General features: G+C 54.3%; 1 protein-coding gene across 1 annotated transcript; it reads left to right on the forward strand.

Moving 5' to 3' along the window:
* Positions 1–2594: 2594 nt before the first annotated feature.
* VOLCADRAFT_92534 (uncharacterized protein) lies at positions 2595–11001 on the forward strand (the record flags this gene model as incomplete). Its single annotated transcript, XM_002951850.1, has 9 exons — positions 2595–2673; positions 3075–3661; positions 4164–4322; positions 4399–5157; positions 5719–5910; positions 6197–6371; positions 6666–7957; positions 8999–10047; positions 10398–11001. The coding sequence occupies 9 exons, from the start codon at positions 2595–2597 to the stop codon at positions 10999–11001; spliced, it is 4896 nt and encodes a 1631-aa protein (XP_002951896.1).
* Positions 11002–14851: the final 3850 nt, after the last annotated feature.

The following is a 14851-nucleotide window of genomic DNA, read 5'->3' on the forward strand; positions in this document are numbered from 1 at the left end:
ATCTCATGCTTTTGCGCAGTTGAAGTAATGTCTTTTGTAACATAAGTATATGATTATAAAAACTATATCTCACCAGACTTGACATAAGATCTTCTGCTATGTCTTCGCGGCTATGAGGCGTCGTTTCAAATTTTCCATTTCTTACCTGTCCCAGAAACCCAAGGGAAGACAGACGCTTGTAAGGTCAATAATTTAAAACATGCAAAAAAGAGGAGAAGGTTGAAGTTTTGATGGGCTTATACGCGGCCGCCCGCTCTTTTGTTGTCATCGGGGATTAGTACGCGAGAACGTCGCCTGAGGTCGCCAAGAAGTACACGCTCTCAAAGCTGTATTTCTTATGACGTCGCTGATTGTGTCAAAGAGATATTTTGCTTAAAGCTATCAAATCTGTGAACAACGCCACAACACGCGATCACAACCCTTTGTTCCGCTTTTCGACTAAGTTGCGCGCGACGCGGATTAGCGTTCTGGGTCTTCAACGCGTTACCAGGAAAACATTCAAAATATAGAATCTTATGACATGTAAACGCTGCATTCCATACAAGGACAACCGCTAGAGCAAAATCAAACAGCGATCACGGCGATCGGAGCCATATTCTCGCTGTGGCGTCCATCGAAATGTCAACTTGACTGCAATACAAGTTCACGTTACCGGGGGATGGAAGTCCATGTGAACGGTTGAGGCAGCCTCGATACCTGATTTCTGAAAGTGGGCAAATGCAACTTTCGGTGAATCCGAAACGACCACCATGTTTGGTAACTCCTGCGCCTGAACGTCGAACTGCCTGCTGGATGCATTCTTCCCGCAAAAGCTTGCAATTGCAGAATGCGGAAGTACGAGTATTTGCTGATCTAGGGTACGACACTCGCCCTCCGAGTGTAGAATGTAGGGAGCCGGAGGATGAAGTCGTAGCTATACTTGAATGCGTCGAACAAGGTCCATCATGTCACAGCACATTCCTCAACTAGCGCTTTGGCAGGTTTGGTTAACATACCTAGCCATTTTATGGAGTGCGACATCTGCATCATGCTTGCGAAGTGAGTAATCATTTGCTTTGCTAGAGGAAATAGGCATTGAACCACGCCCCTGTCCCTATGTCGAAAACGCCGACCTACTGTCGCGACCTTTCCCGCCAACTTTCGTTTCTCATTATTGGCTGCGAAGGGTTACCTCTAGCTTGAAAGTATATTTTAAGGCCGATACTTTCTCCTTCTTGCCATTTCGACAATCTTTTGACAGTTGCTGCGGTAACGGTGCCGACTTTGCGCATTACGGACGGCGCCAATCCGTTTGAAGGCCGCATTGAAGTTCGACGTGGCGGCTTATGGGTATCCGTCTGTGGGTGAGCAGCCAGAATTGAAAGTCTTACTGCAACTATTGCTACCATTGTTGCTAAAGCTGTTGCTGCTACCACCTTCGCCGCTTCTCGCCTTCGAACGGCTGCCGCCACAATTGTTGGCACCTTGCAAGGCGGTCAAAAAAACATCTTTAAACTAAATATCCATATCTGCAAACTTTATTTTGGAATTCGGGGAAATGGCTATAAACACTTCAAGACGAAAAATTGCGTGTCATACAAAACAAATAATCGGTCGCTAATTCACCTTCTGACTATATTGCAGAGGTGGGCTGACAATATCGGAGGCACGGACCGTCTGCCGACATTTGGGTCTACCATTTTCTGGAGCAACAGCTTTGCAAGCCGTGCCTGTGGAGCCCCATGTCAAGCTTGCAGTGTTGGCCCTTCGGTGCCCTCGACGGCCGACGGGGACACTTCAGCAATGTAACATTACTTTGTCTGACTCGCAAAAATGCGGGACATCTTTGGTAGGTCCCTGGGAAGGTTTCACGGCGCCCTCATATTATCGATCCTTTAAAAAAGATCACCATGAAAGGCATCGCATGAATTATCGCCATCGCAGCAGTAGCAATAGTTATGCAGTTTCGCAGCGTTGGTAAAACCCTCGGAGGCTTTTGGCAAGAGTAGCAGTAGCTGCTGTTTTTCAGCTCTCCAAAGCGTGTGCGTGCAGCAATCAGAGTGCGTAACTCGGCCTGCGCACAAACCCATGGGAGGTCTGGCAGGAGGTCTTTCAATCAGCACCTTTGGTTGCTGAGGTGAAGGTGAAGTACGGATAGAGGCTGTACTGCATGTGCAATGTTGTCGTACTACATACCATTCTTTGCTTGCACACAGCCGTAATGTCGTTTTGTGTGTCTAATTTTTTTCTGTCCCCTGATATGCTTACCTTCGCTCACATATGCCATAAACCCTTCTTTCCTCCTTCTACCCCTTACCACAGGGGGCGTCGGTTCGATGCCGGGAAGCAGGTAAGGCATTTCCGCGTTTGGATGCCCCGTTTACAAACGTAAATAGGCATTGCTTCAACTTAGGGGCAATTGTCGTGTTCTTCCCCATAGGGGAAGAAGGGGATTTTTAAGGACTGTGTGTGAAAGGACAGTCAGTCATCCAGGAGCAGGCATGGTCCTGAAGAAAGTGTGCATGGTCCCGGGCGTTATAGCTGCTGCAGTACGGCCACATCTAGCTATATGATGCGTTGCTACGGGGGTTGCCCTCGTGTGTGCCGTATACGTTATGAACGACGAACGCGCAAAGTCGCTGTCCAAAGATCACGTCGCTAACGTGTGTGTCATGTCGGCCTTTAGGAAGTCCGGTAGGCCGCCTTTCGTGCTGCCAGGCCCCCTCCCGAGCTCCTCCACCGTCATGTCGCGTCCTTGCCGAGCGCAGTGCCGAGCAGCAGCGGTAGCAGTAGCAACAGTATTAGAGTAGTGGTAGTAGTAGTAGTAGTAGTAGTGATGGTGGTAGTAGTAGTGTTGTAGTCGTAATAGTGGGGTTGTCGAACGTGTCGTCTTCGCTACGTGCCCTGCTGCTTTTTGCTTTTTGAATCCCACGGAGAGCTGGGTGAAACCTGCACTTGCAGCTATCGGCAGCGTTCGGCAGCTGCCGTACATACAACACACACGCGCGCGTGCACACACACGTGATTCCTTCCACCCTCTGTCCCCCTCCAACACAACCCTCTGCCTCCTTCACTATCCCCACGGCCGTTGACAGAACCTATTCAACCGCAAGACGTTCCGTTGCTGCCGCCGCCGGCAAGGAGAGCAGCGAAGCTACTCGCTGTACAATTCTCTCCACAGCGGCGGCCGCCGCCGCCGCCGCAGCCACGCCCGCCGCAGCCGCCACGGCCACCGCAGCCACCGCCACCAATGCCGAAGCTGCCTCCCCTTCCCAGATGCTCACCGCCGCGACCGCCCAACGCAACGGACTTGCTCAGCAACCCTCCTCTGATCAGTTGCCAGGTGGTGCTCATGGGAAATGGATCCGCGAGAGGCCAAGGTGGAGTCCCAGAGATTTTGTTGGCGAGCGTCATATGCACAACTGATGGCAGCAGCGCTTACGGAACGGGCGGCTGTGGCGGCGGTGGCGGTGTCACGACCGCCAGCGTAAACGTGACTTTTGGAAAACTTCTAGCGCCTTTCGTGTCGAAATGGCAGGGCGTGGTGGCGACACAGCGGTCGGGAGATGACGACTGGGGGCTTACCTTTAACAACCTGCCGAACATGCGGTTTCGGGACAGCGTCGTACGGGACTTACCGTACAGTCGTGTCGCACTGCTTCAATGTCTCAACTGCACCAAGGTATGTACGGGGACTTGCAGGGTAACGACGTATATATGTATGTATGTGTGTATGTTTATGGCAGGTATGTATTCGTGTGTATATGACGTTGATTACACTGTGGGCTGAAAAGCCGGAGGCCCAGGGCCGAAACACAGCGGGCGGGTTTAGACGCACACGGCTGGTTAGGCCCCCGGTCAGACTGCGCGCAATAAGACGGCCGGCACTAAGCAACGTTCCCCACCTACCGGGGGGGGGGTAGCGCTGCAGCTAAACGGGTTCTAGGCCCGCTGGTGAACAACATCAGAAACGAAGTCGCACCCGGGGAGTCCTTCCTACGGGCAGAATGTACAGCAAAACCTCAGGACCAGGGCGACCGGGAACCCGACGACTCATCCCGGGCTGGGGAGGTCACCAAGACCAAAAGCCTTCAAACAGAAAGAGCGCATAGAGCTTACACCACCAGACGCCAAACAGCCTCCCGAGACCACTTCCCATTCCCACCTCTCCCCCCCTGGGCCAGTCCAGGGGAGGTATCAACCGCAGTGGGAGTATTACCGCACGTGTCCATGCCCCCCCCTACATAGCGCTGTGGCCAACTCGAAAAGTGCGCGAACGGGAAGATCCTGCCGTGGCACCGGGCGATCAGGTCTCCGGGAAAAACCCAAGGGGGGGAGAAAGGGTAGCCAGATTGGCGGGGCCCCCCTTACCCCTCTACCAAGATGGCTGGCTCCCAAGGCCCTTACCACGTCCCGCAGCACAAAGAATCCCGGCCTCGTATGTATGTATGTATATGTATGTATGTATGTACGCCACCGCAGTTGGAACTTGACAACGTCACCGTGACAGGCTTGTGGCACCCAGTCGGCAGTACGGCTGTCCTGCACGGCCCTGTCCACGCCGCCAACGTGTCGTACGCCCGCCTGCGAAACTTCAACTGCTTCGACGTTCGCGACGCGCACGGCTGGGCCTGCGTTATGCTGCAGTACACAAACCAGACTCCAACGCAAACTCAAACTCCCGTGTACACAGCAGCCGCGCCCACACAGCAGCCTTTTCGCCCTCCGCCCAACCGTCGCCAGCCGCTGCTGCCGCCGCCATCTCCGCTGCCGCCGCCACCGGCGTCAGCGTCAACGTCCATGCCTCAGCTGGAACTGGTCAACTGCACGTTCCGAAGCAACACCGTATCGAGAAGGGGCCTGTACGGCACTGGATACATACTCAAGGTCGTTAGACCAACGACGGGGTTCGGTGTCCCCACTACAACGCTAACCAGGGTGGGGCTGGGAATGCTGGTGGTGACTTTTCAAGAAGCTTCGGAACCAGCGTCAAGAAGCAGCAACAGCAGCAGCGGCTACAGCCCCAACTTGGGGGGCAATAATGCGGTGGGAGGTGTGGCCGGCAACAGCTCTCAGCTATCCCCAAACTCTCTGATCGTGTCTATGGAGGACGTGACCGCAATCGACAACTCAGGCGGTTTCGGTACACTGCTTTCCGTTGTGAACGTTACTCGTGTGGTGAGTTTGTGGGGGTGGATTTGGGGGGACGTTCGGAAATCGCAAGTGGCCCAAGGCGTGACAGTGGAAAGCTAAAGCACTTTGGGGTTCAATTTGCTCTATGACAGCTTCCAGATTTCTCGGCTGAGTCTTAAGTCCTTCTAGAGAAAGGCCGACGCGTGGGCTTTAGGAAAGGCTGTGGCAAGGTGGAGGGGGATGCGGGAGATTGTTGCTTCTGGGGAGGCAGGACAGGATGTCTCGGCATGAAGAGTTAGATGGGTGCGAGGATGACGCACAGGGCCAAGATGAAGAGGAGGAAGGGGCGATGGGAGAAATCTGATGTTCATGGGAAACAGAACTTTTGTTGTTCGTCTCTTGCCGAGGTCAATCGCTTCATTATTGCGGCCGAGGTGCTGCTGCTGCCGTCACCGGGGTTCGATGATCAACCGGTGGGCTTTGCTTTCATTCAACCTCTCCCTCTTTTCTTACATTTGTTCCCCAGTCCCGTCTTCCTCTCCATCTTTCTATCCGTTTCATCCTGTTATTACACTTGTTCTTATCACCGATGTAATTTATCCACAGGCCGCCGTACTTCTCAGTCGGTGCCGCTTTCTAAGCAATACGGCTGCGGGTTCGGGGGGAGTTTTCAGCGTTTCTGCGCCTATCCGCAGCTTCATGGTGGCAAACGGGACGCGGTTCGAGGCCAACATAGCAGCCAACGGTGACGGTGGCGCGCTCTTCTTCACCAACAGCACGGATGAGCTGGTCGTAAAAGTGCGTATATCGATTACTCGATTGCCCTCCAGACAGCAACCGCTACCTTCGCCCGTTTGCGCACGCAGTGGACAGTTTTAGTAGGAAAATCGATCACCTGCTCCTTAAGGCGATAAAAATCATTTCTTGCCTTTAGGATTTTTTTATTTGTGAAAACAGACTATGCGCGGTACATGACGGTTTCATATTCATCGAGCTCGTCCCTTGCACGTGCACATTTGGTCCAAATTTGGATCCAAGCCAGGGCCAGCTGACACCGCTTTCAAATTTTTGTTTTTCTTTTCAGGGTAACAGCACTTTCATGCGCAACGGTGCGGAAGCCGGAAGCGGTGGATCCATCCGATCGATGTCCCTGATCGCAAATCTGTCCGTAGAATCTGGGAGTCTGCTGGACGGCAACTACGCCAACACCGACGGGGGTGCCATCGCGCTTGGCGGGCTGGGGACCCTGATTATATCAGGTACTACATAAGCCAGATAAGATGCATACAGTGATGAGTGACTTCCCCTCAGCCCCCTCCCCACACAGCTCCCCATCTGACTCCACCCCTCCCGTCAGCTAATGACACCACCATCTCGACATCGTTCTCCTTTTTTCCCCTCGTCCATCTTTTTTCCTGACCTCCGGACAGCTAATCGCATCTTAGCCATCCACATAATCGCACTTCTTATCCATTGGTAAAAAAAATCAATTATTCTCTGACCAGCCCATATCTGTTTCCTTCCCTGGTGGGGTGGTGGCTTTACTTCGCCAGGCAGCAGCTCTATGTCGCAAAACAAGGCCATGCGTGGCGGCGCACTTTGGGTGGCCTCCGCCGCTGCCTCAGACATGCCGATGGTGATGATCGCACCTAACATCACGATACAGGGCGGATCCCGCATTGTATCGAACTGGGCTACTCGATTTGGCGGCGCCGTCGCCGTCGAGGGTGGGCTTGGGCAACTTGCCGTACTTGGCGGCAGTACCTTATCGTCCAACCACGCCATGCTTGGTGGCGGCGCTGTGGCCGTACTGTCGGGTGATGTCGGCGCCGTCGTGCTGTCGAACGGCTCGAGCATCGCCGATTGCGATACATTGTACGGCGACGGAGGCGCTATTCTTGTTGCGTCAGGCGCGTTAGGGCGCCTTGAGGTGACGTCTGCCGGTGCCGTACGGAACAACGTGGCGGCGGGCGGCAGCGGCGGTGCCATTGCCGTCGCCGCTGGTTTAAGTGCGCTTGTGCTGAGCGGCAGCGGAAGCGAAATTTTCGGGAACTCAGCGGGAGATGGCAGCGGCGGCGCGCTTTGGGTAAATGCACGCTTGGGCAGCGTTTGGATGACCGGCGGCGCGGCCATGTACAACAACACGGCGGCGATGCACGGTGGCGGCCTAGCCGTCGGCGGCGACGTCACTGGCGGCGTGACACTCCTTGATGGCGCCAGTATGTACGACAATGTGGCGTCAGAGGGTGCCGGCGGCGCAATCTGGGTGTCGGGCGTGCTCGGCGACGCCGGGCTGCTGCTGAACCGCAGTGTTCTCTTGTACGGCAACGCCGCCGGCACCTACGGCGGTGCCATGTGTGTTGCAGCCGCCACTGGGCCCATCCGCGTGCAGAACTTCAGCAAAGTGTACGGCAACGCAGCCGTTGGTGGTGCCGGCGGCGCGGTTGCCGTATACGGCAGCTTGTCGGCTTTGGAACTTTCCCGCGACAGCGTGTTTCGAGACAACATCGCCGCGTTGGATGGCGGCGGCGTATGGGTGGGCGGCAGCTTGGCCGTATTGCAGATCTCGGATGGCAGCGGCGCCGCCGACAACCGTGCTGGCGGCTCCGGCGGTTTTTTGTCTGCCGTCGGTAGCGGCGGCGGCGGCGGCGGTGGAGCCGTACAGGCTGTTATTGACAGCCGCAGCTGGCTGACAGGCAACTATGCGGGTATGCACGGAGGGGCAATGGCGCTGGCAGCATCGCACGGCAGTGTACGGCTAGAGGGCAGCGGGACCTCAAAAGTAGCATTAAGAGGCAATGTCGCAGCGAAGGGAAATGGCGGCGTGCTCTACCTGACGGCGCGGGTGAGTGGGTGGGCGCAAGGGACGACGTTATGGGGGTATTAGTGATATAAGTTGTGGTGGTGAGTAAAGTCCCCTGTCCCTTACCTCCGCCGTTAGCCGTTATTTTGGGGCACAGCTCAAAAACGCTTAAAACTGCCTGCCTACAACGAAATGAAGAAGCCGACAAACGGCCCCAGGGACTCTTGTATTTGCCTACCTAATACAAGATACTACAACAAAATTTTACTAATGCATTATAATTTTTTTAAAGATTAATCGGTTTTATGCCCATTAAAGCATCCTTCTGCAACCTCAAATTAATTTGGGATATAAAGGTGAGAGTAGATTTTCATTGAAACTCAGCGTCAATCTATCATTGGGATCGTTTTTCATCAGGACAGTTTTTTCCTACATTTGTTGTTTTCATTGCTTGATTTATCGAGCAAAATAATATTATCATGGATGATAATACGGTAATTTCCTTGGACCTTGTCATATGCCGAAAATGTACCGCACCGCACAAAACATCGACCCTAAACTCAAACCGGACATCCGCACATACATACATACATACATACATACATACATACATACATACATACATACATACATACATACATACATCAGGAGCCCTCCCCTGCCGGGACTGCCCTAAACGAATTTTTGTTTGTTTGTTTGTTTTCCCTTCGAATCCCGATTTCGTTGGTGGTGTTTTGGGGGGTTGTTTCAGAGAGCCTTTGACTTTGCCCTAGCTGAGACTTGTGGACTCGCTCTAGCGGGACCTGAGAGCCCTTAATGGTGTATTCAATGCAGCGCCATCCCCGGATGGAGGGGCTGCGGAGTGGCTGCGTAGAGTGTTGGCAGTCTGAGTCGGGGTCGGGAGCACACAAGACTAACCGACTTGTGCTGTGTGCTCCCGACCCTTGCGCTGTGTTTCGGCTTCGGGCCCCGGCTCTCGCGGCCCACAGTGTAATCTAAGTCATACGCACACACACGCACGCACACACGTACGCATGCACAGAGCAGTAAAACACAACCACAAAACCGCTGGCGATGATGCAGGAAGGCTCCTCTGAAGACGCTCTACTTGTGTTGGTCTCCAACACCAGCATCAGCGACAATCAAGCCGGCGGATCTGGTGGCGCCATCTTCCTAGGACCGCTCAGTCCTCCCGTGAACCAGCAGCAGGCGCCGAGTTCGAGTCCTACTCAAGTCGATCGTGTCGGACTGGTGGGTGCATCCCTTTGGCTCTTAAGCATCGTGGATTCCGAGCTAATGCAGAACACCGCGGGCGTCGCCGGCGGTGCCGTACTAGCGGCTGCTGGTACCACAGCCGCCATACGCGTGGCCATCGCGGATTGCCTGATCAGGAACAACACTGCTGGCGGCGACAGTTACATTGCGGCGCCAGCAACTCAACCTGGCGGTGTTAGATCTGGATCTGGTGTTGGCGGCGCTGTGGCGGTAGCGGGACTATCGAACGACGAGGGCATTTGGAGCCCAGTGGATGCGGCTGCCGCGGCGGCGGCGAAGGCGGCGGCGGGACAGCTGCCGCCGTTGCCGGCCGCTGCTGCCGGCCGCGATGGTGGCGACACTGGCCTTGCCAGATTAGGCATGCCAGCGGGCGCCTTGGATCGGAATTCGCTTTATCGAGTGCGCGGCTCCTGCTACGCAGACATCTCCCACTCCTATTTCCTTGGCAATACCGCTGCTGGCCCCTTTGGTGATGCCGCTGGCGGTAACGGCGGCGCCTTGTTCCTGGCGCTTTGTACGGCGCTTGTGGAGGCCAGTGCTTTTTTAGGCAACACTGCCGGGTTTTCGGGGGGGGCGATGGCAGTCGACGCGGCGAGCAACGTCCCAAGTGAGGTGGAGGTCCATGGGCTGAACGGCGCTTGGTGGCATGCGTTACTCGTTCGCAACTCGACGTTCGATAGAAATAAAGCGCAAGTCGAAGGCGGCGCGCTGGCGACGACGACGAGTGGTATGGTGGGCCTGCATGGTTGTTTTTTTGAAGGCAACCTTGCAGGAGGAGGCGGCGCAGTGGCAGCTCGTCCACCGACGGATCTCGCCGCCGCCAGGTTTGGAGCCGCGTTGGAGCTTCAGTCCTCTGGGTAGGTGTCGTACGAGGTGAAAGAAATGACCCTAAGTAAAGTGTGTGGCATAACATAGGATTTTGTGAACCTCGGGATTTGTCCTTAGGACACGGCATCGTATCACGAATTTGATCGTACAATAGTAAGATTAACATTTTGCCGCATTTTTGCCGGACTTTTTTATTGTACCAACCGCACGTTTGGGGTGCTTCTGCGGCCTGTGCGTACGTGTGTGTACCAGTCCCGGCTCATCCTAGTCTCCGGTTTTATCATATACCCTTTCTACAAAAGCTATTACGTCTCCACCAACTACCAACTGAAACAGAAGCAAAACATTCTTTTAACTACTAACCACCATGGACGCGCAGGGTGTACTCCAACGTCGCGAACAAAGAAAACGGCGGCGGCATTCTCACCGGCTCTCTTTCTGTCGTACGCTTATCCGGTACGGACATTGAAAATAACACCGCTGTTGGCAGCGGCGGCGGCGTCGCAATCGTAGCGGATGCAACGATGCTGCCAGATACGACAGGTACGACACCAGAACCAGCCGCTGCGGACCAGCCGCCGGAGCCACCAACACACGCTATGCCGCCGGCGGCGGCACAGTGGGGACAACTCTTCGATGAGGCTGCCGACCCGAAGCTACAGCAGCTACACCTCCGACAGGCGCGTCTACAGACGCAGCTCGTGACTGTGGAGGTTGATGTAGCAGATTGCAGTTTCGAGGGCAACGTCGCCAGCCATGGCGACGGTGGCGCGCTGTTCATTGGAGGTCTCATGGCGGCGACGTTGGGGCGCGTGGCCCTCACAAACAACTCAGCGGGTGGCCGCGGCGATGCAGCGTCTGCCCTGTCGCCCCTTGGCGTCAACGGCGCGAAGAGCACCTTTGTCGTACAGGGAGGCTGCCAACGCGCCGCCGCTAATTTATTCAAGTACGACATCAATACCGTTGACTTTGTCTGTTTGTGAAGCGACGGTGCTGGCGATGCCGGCGAAGCTCGCCCTCCTCCAGTTGCCGCTGCGCCTCTGCTGCAGCGGGGTGATGCCGCAAACGGCGGCGGTGGTGGCGGCAAGTTGGGTCCTTAGGGAAAGGCGGCGGGAATCGACAGCTCCGGCTTGTTGCGTTCCGCTCTGCGGGGGCTGCGAGGACCGGCTGTAGCAGTCGACCTCTGTTACGAGAGGCAGGTACAAGGGGGTAAGGGCGCGAAGAATATTGGGCTGGGAGGTGGCGGAGGAGGTGGAGGCGGCGTTTTGTGGATCTGGTTAGGAAGGTGCGGGATTAGGACAGCAAGGTGCCTGCCGCGCGCGACCCACCATCGCCGGGCTGAGCTTCGGGAATGTTTCTCGGGATTTCTGGGGTCCATGCGCGAGTCCGGGTGCGGGTACGGCGGCGGAAGAGGATAGCCAAGGGCGGCGGGAGCAACGGGGAAATGCACGAGGTAGAGAGACAGACGTGGAGAGAGAGTTGAAAACATGTATTGTGCCAACTGAACGAGTAAGCAAGGCGTAACGAACGAGCCCGTACGAGGACTACCAACGAACAACGAACAACTAACGGACCTAAGAAGGTAGCCTTGGGAAGGGTAGGGCGTGGAAGGGAGATCTGCACGCTTCATCTTCATCGTGTTGCGCTCCGTGGCGATGTGAAACGCGATCGAGGGATGGTTTTCCCCCCTGCTGTATGTATGTGCATATGTATGTAAGTGCGTTGAGCGGTTGTTGAAGTTGGGTATTGGGCCACCAGCGGGTGGCGGAGAAGAGGGGATGGTCGGGGGGTGAGGGGCCGGTTGGATGGGGGCCTCAAACCGTGTTTGTGTATCTGTGTGTGTATCGCGGGTGGGAGGGGAAATGGCAGACTGTCGTACGTATGACTGCATATGCATATTTAGATTATTGTTGCCTCTCCAAGCAAATATGTATGTATCTATGTACGTGTACTGCATTTTGCAGCCCTCGCTGGGGCATCAAGGCCTTGCATTACCTTTTGCAGCAGCGGCATTACATCAAGACATTTCGCACCATACCTCCGCTCTCATGATGATGATGATGATGACGTGCTGGCGGTAGTGATGGTGGTGGTTTTGTCGGCATGACACATAAAATATTAAGTGTCTTTCACTCTTGTGTTGGGTTCGTATTGTGTAGGGGACTCGTCTTCACTCGTAAGCTCGTCGCCGGTTGTGGTGACAGTAGGCATTACGTTTCTTTCGAATTTCCCATTACCCCATTATCCTCTTTGCATCTCGTCACATGATGGTGGGTCCTAATGTTGTTGGCTGGGCAAGCCAGGATCATCATGATGACGACAACGATGATGATGATGATGATGATGATGACAGTACGGCAACCGGGGTAGAGTACGGTATTGCTACGGCACGCTTGCAGTGAAAAGTGGGGACTGCCATGCGGCGCGGTCGGCTCAGAGGAGGGGTAAGAGGGCTGATGTTAATGATATTAAATGATGAGGATAATGTGATGTGCAGTGTAGCAACAGCAGTAGCAGCAATAGTCGCAGTAGCTGTAGTAGAGACGGCCAAGGACTGTGTAGGTGTACGAATATACGTCAACAAGTACGGTACGGGCCGTACAGTTCGGATTAGGAAGGTTAGATGCTCAGATGCATTACTGAAAGGCCAGCAGCATGTCAACATGTCTACTAGACCATTAACAGGTCACAAGACATTTTAGGATATTCATTACGTGTTGTGAACTGGGTCGGAGGTTGGGGGGTGGGAATACAAAATGGGTGGTAATACGTTTGTGCGTTTTTGTCGCAGCACAGGGCGGATTGTTGTGTTGTCTGAGTTGTGAGGCTTGTTGAGGTGTTGAAATGCTTGGGGGGAAAGAGTTTGGGGGGGAGGTAAGGCATTTCGGACAATACCGAAGAGTGTGTGCTGGGTTTTTTTTTAGACGTGCGTGTGGGCATGGGTACATTTTAATGCTTTACCAATTAAACGAACTTTTCGGTTAATGATGTGATGATAAGAACCTAACGTCATGACTTGAACTCATGATAGTCCGCGTGCATACGTATCTGTATCCAAGTATTTGCGCGCCTTCGTGCCTTTTATTGCCCTTCCATCTCCGCTGTCTGTCTGTCTGTCCGTCTGTGCATAATTTTTACCCCAAAACTATTTGCATGTTTGGGTCAGTTAGCCTGTTTGTATGCATGTGCGTGCGTGCGTGTGTGCGACCCCCTTCTGTGCGCGTCTTTGTCAGGCATCTCGCCGTACCTGCCGTACTTCAGCGCTCGCCACCTAAAAATGTTTCACCGTCATGTAGCTTCATGTTCCTGCATTCCCAACAAACTCAACGAGCAGTTGTCTGTGCAAGCTCCTGTAGCGTTCTCCTGTGTGAACTGATTGTGCAAGTGTGCCGTACACGCTGCCTAATTAACGAGCGTAACTGTTCCGATGCGAGGCTCACGAAGCGTGTGGAGACGAGGGCGTAGGCGTAGAAGTGATGAGCAGATACGGGGCCTTAGGGCGCTTGGACAGCGATGTGATAGAGCGGAGCGGTGCGGAGTAAGCTGCGGAGCAGCTCTACTAGCCGGCCTCATGAGCTCTCTCTCTCTCTCTCTCTCGCCCTTCCTTCCTTCCTTGCCCTGTGCGGGGTGAGAGGGAAGATATAGGCAATAGCGTGCATCTATGTCTGTGTACTTGTCTGTCTGTCTGTCTGTCTGTTCATGTTTTTCTGTGATCATGAAGAATTGATGAGCAGCAGCAGCAGCGGCCGCAACTCGCCGAGGCGCCTGTCTTAGTTTGTTTTATGGCCAAGAGGGACATGGGCAAGAGCGGGGGGAGGGGTGTTACTGTTGGAAGGAGGTTGAGGAGAGACGGGAAGCGGTAGTCAAGGAGTGTTGACGGTGTTACGGTGTGAGACCCCCGACACCAGAAGAGCAAAAGCCGCAATACCGGTGATGGCGATGCAAGCGCAGCCGCAGCATGATTCGTAATTTAGCGTACAAGTCGGGTTCGGTGTACGACATGTACGGCATTCGTGCACGTTGTCATCAGTCGTCTGGCTACTTACTTGGGTGAGTGACATTACATTTTGTCGTCCGGTTCGCAGTTATGTGCGGGAGGAGGTGATGGTGTTGTTGTTGGTGTTGTTGTTGGTGTTGTTGTTGTTCAGGGATAGACATAAAGGAGCTGTCTGTTACGTGTCTTTTCGTGTACATAACTAATCTTGGCTTGGGCGTACGAAACGTGCGTCCGTACATACGACACCGTACATAACCGATCTGGTCCAGTGGTAAGAATATCCTGCATGTTTAAGAACCTCCTAGGCTGTGTTTGTCATCGTACTCAACTTGTTCAGGGAGTTCCGTAACAGCTGTGGTACCGTTACTGTGGGCAACATGTTGTACTGACCAGCTGCCCTAATTGTATGACTCATGCTGTTTGACACCATAGACCGATATCCATAACAATTGTCTTCGGGCCTCGGGCCAAACCAGCACATACGAAGCTTGCCGTACCCTGCCGTACAATCGCATCATGGGCACACCACACCACCTGTATTGTGGGGTTGCGTGCGTGCCTGGTTGCCTTGGATGGCTTGGCCTTGGCCTGCCCTGCATGACTACCTCCATGGTTGGGTTTTTTCAAAGACATAAACGCGTGTTCGTACGACTGTACGATAGGCTCATCCACAGTTTCCTCTTCACTTCCTCCTCCCTCCACTAAACCACTCCGCTGTCCTTGCCGCTTGCCGCTCGCCCCCTCCGAATAGTTAGTAGTGAGCATGAAGTGGAAGCGAATTTCTTGTCGGGGCTGAATCTTGGTTGAATTCGTTGGTTCGGGCGTGTGACAGTTTG

The sequence above is a fragment of the Volvox carteri genome, assembly GCF_000143455.1.
Source record: "Volvox carteri f. nagariensis unplaced genomic scaffold VOLCAscaffold_26, whole genome shotgun sequence".
Classification (NCBI taxonomy): Eukaryota; Viridiplantae; Chlorophyta; class Chlorophyceae; order Chlamydomonadales; family Volvocaceae; genus Volvox; species Volvox carteri.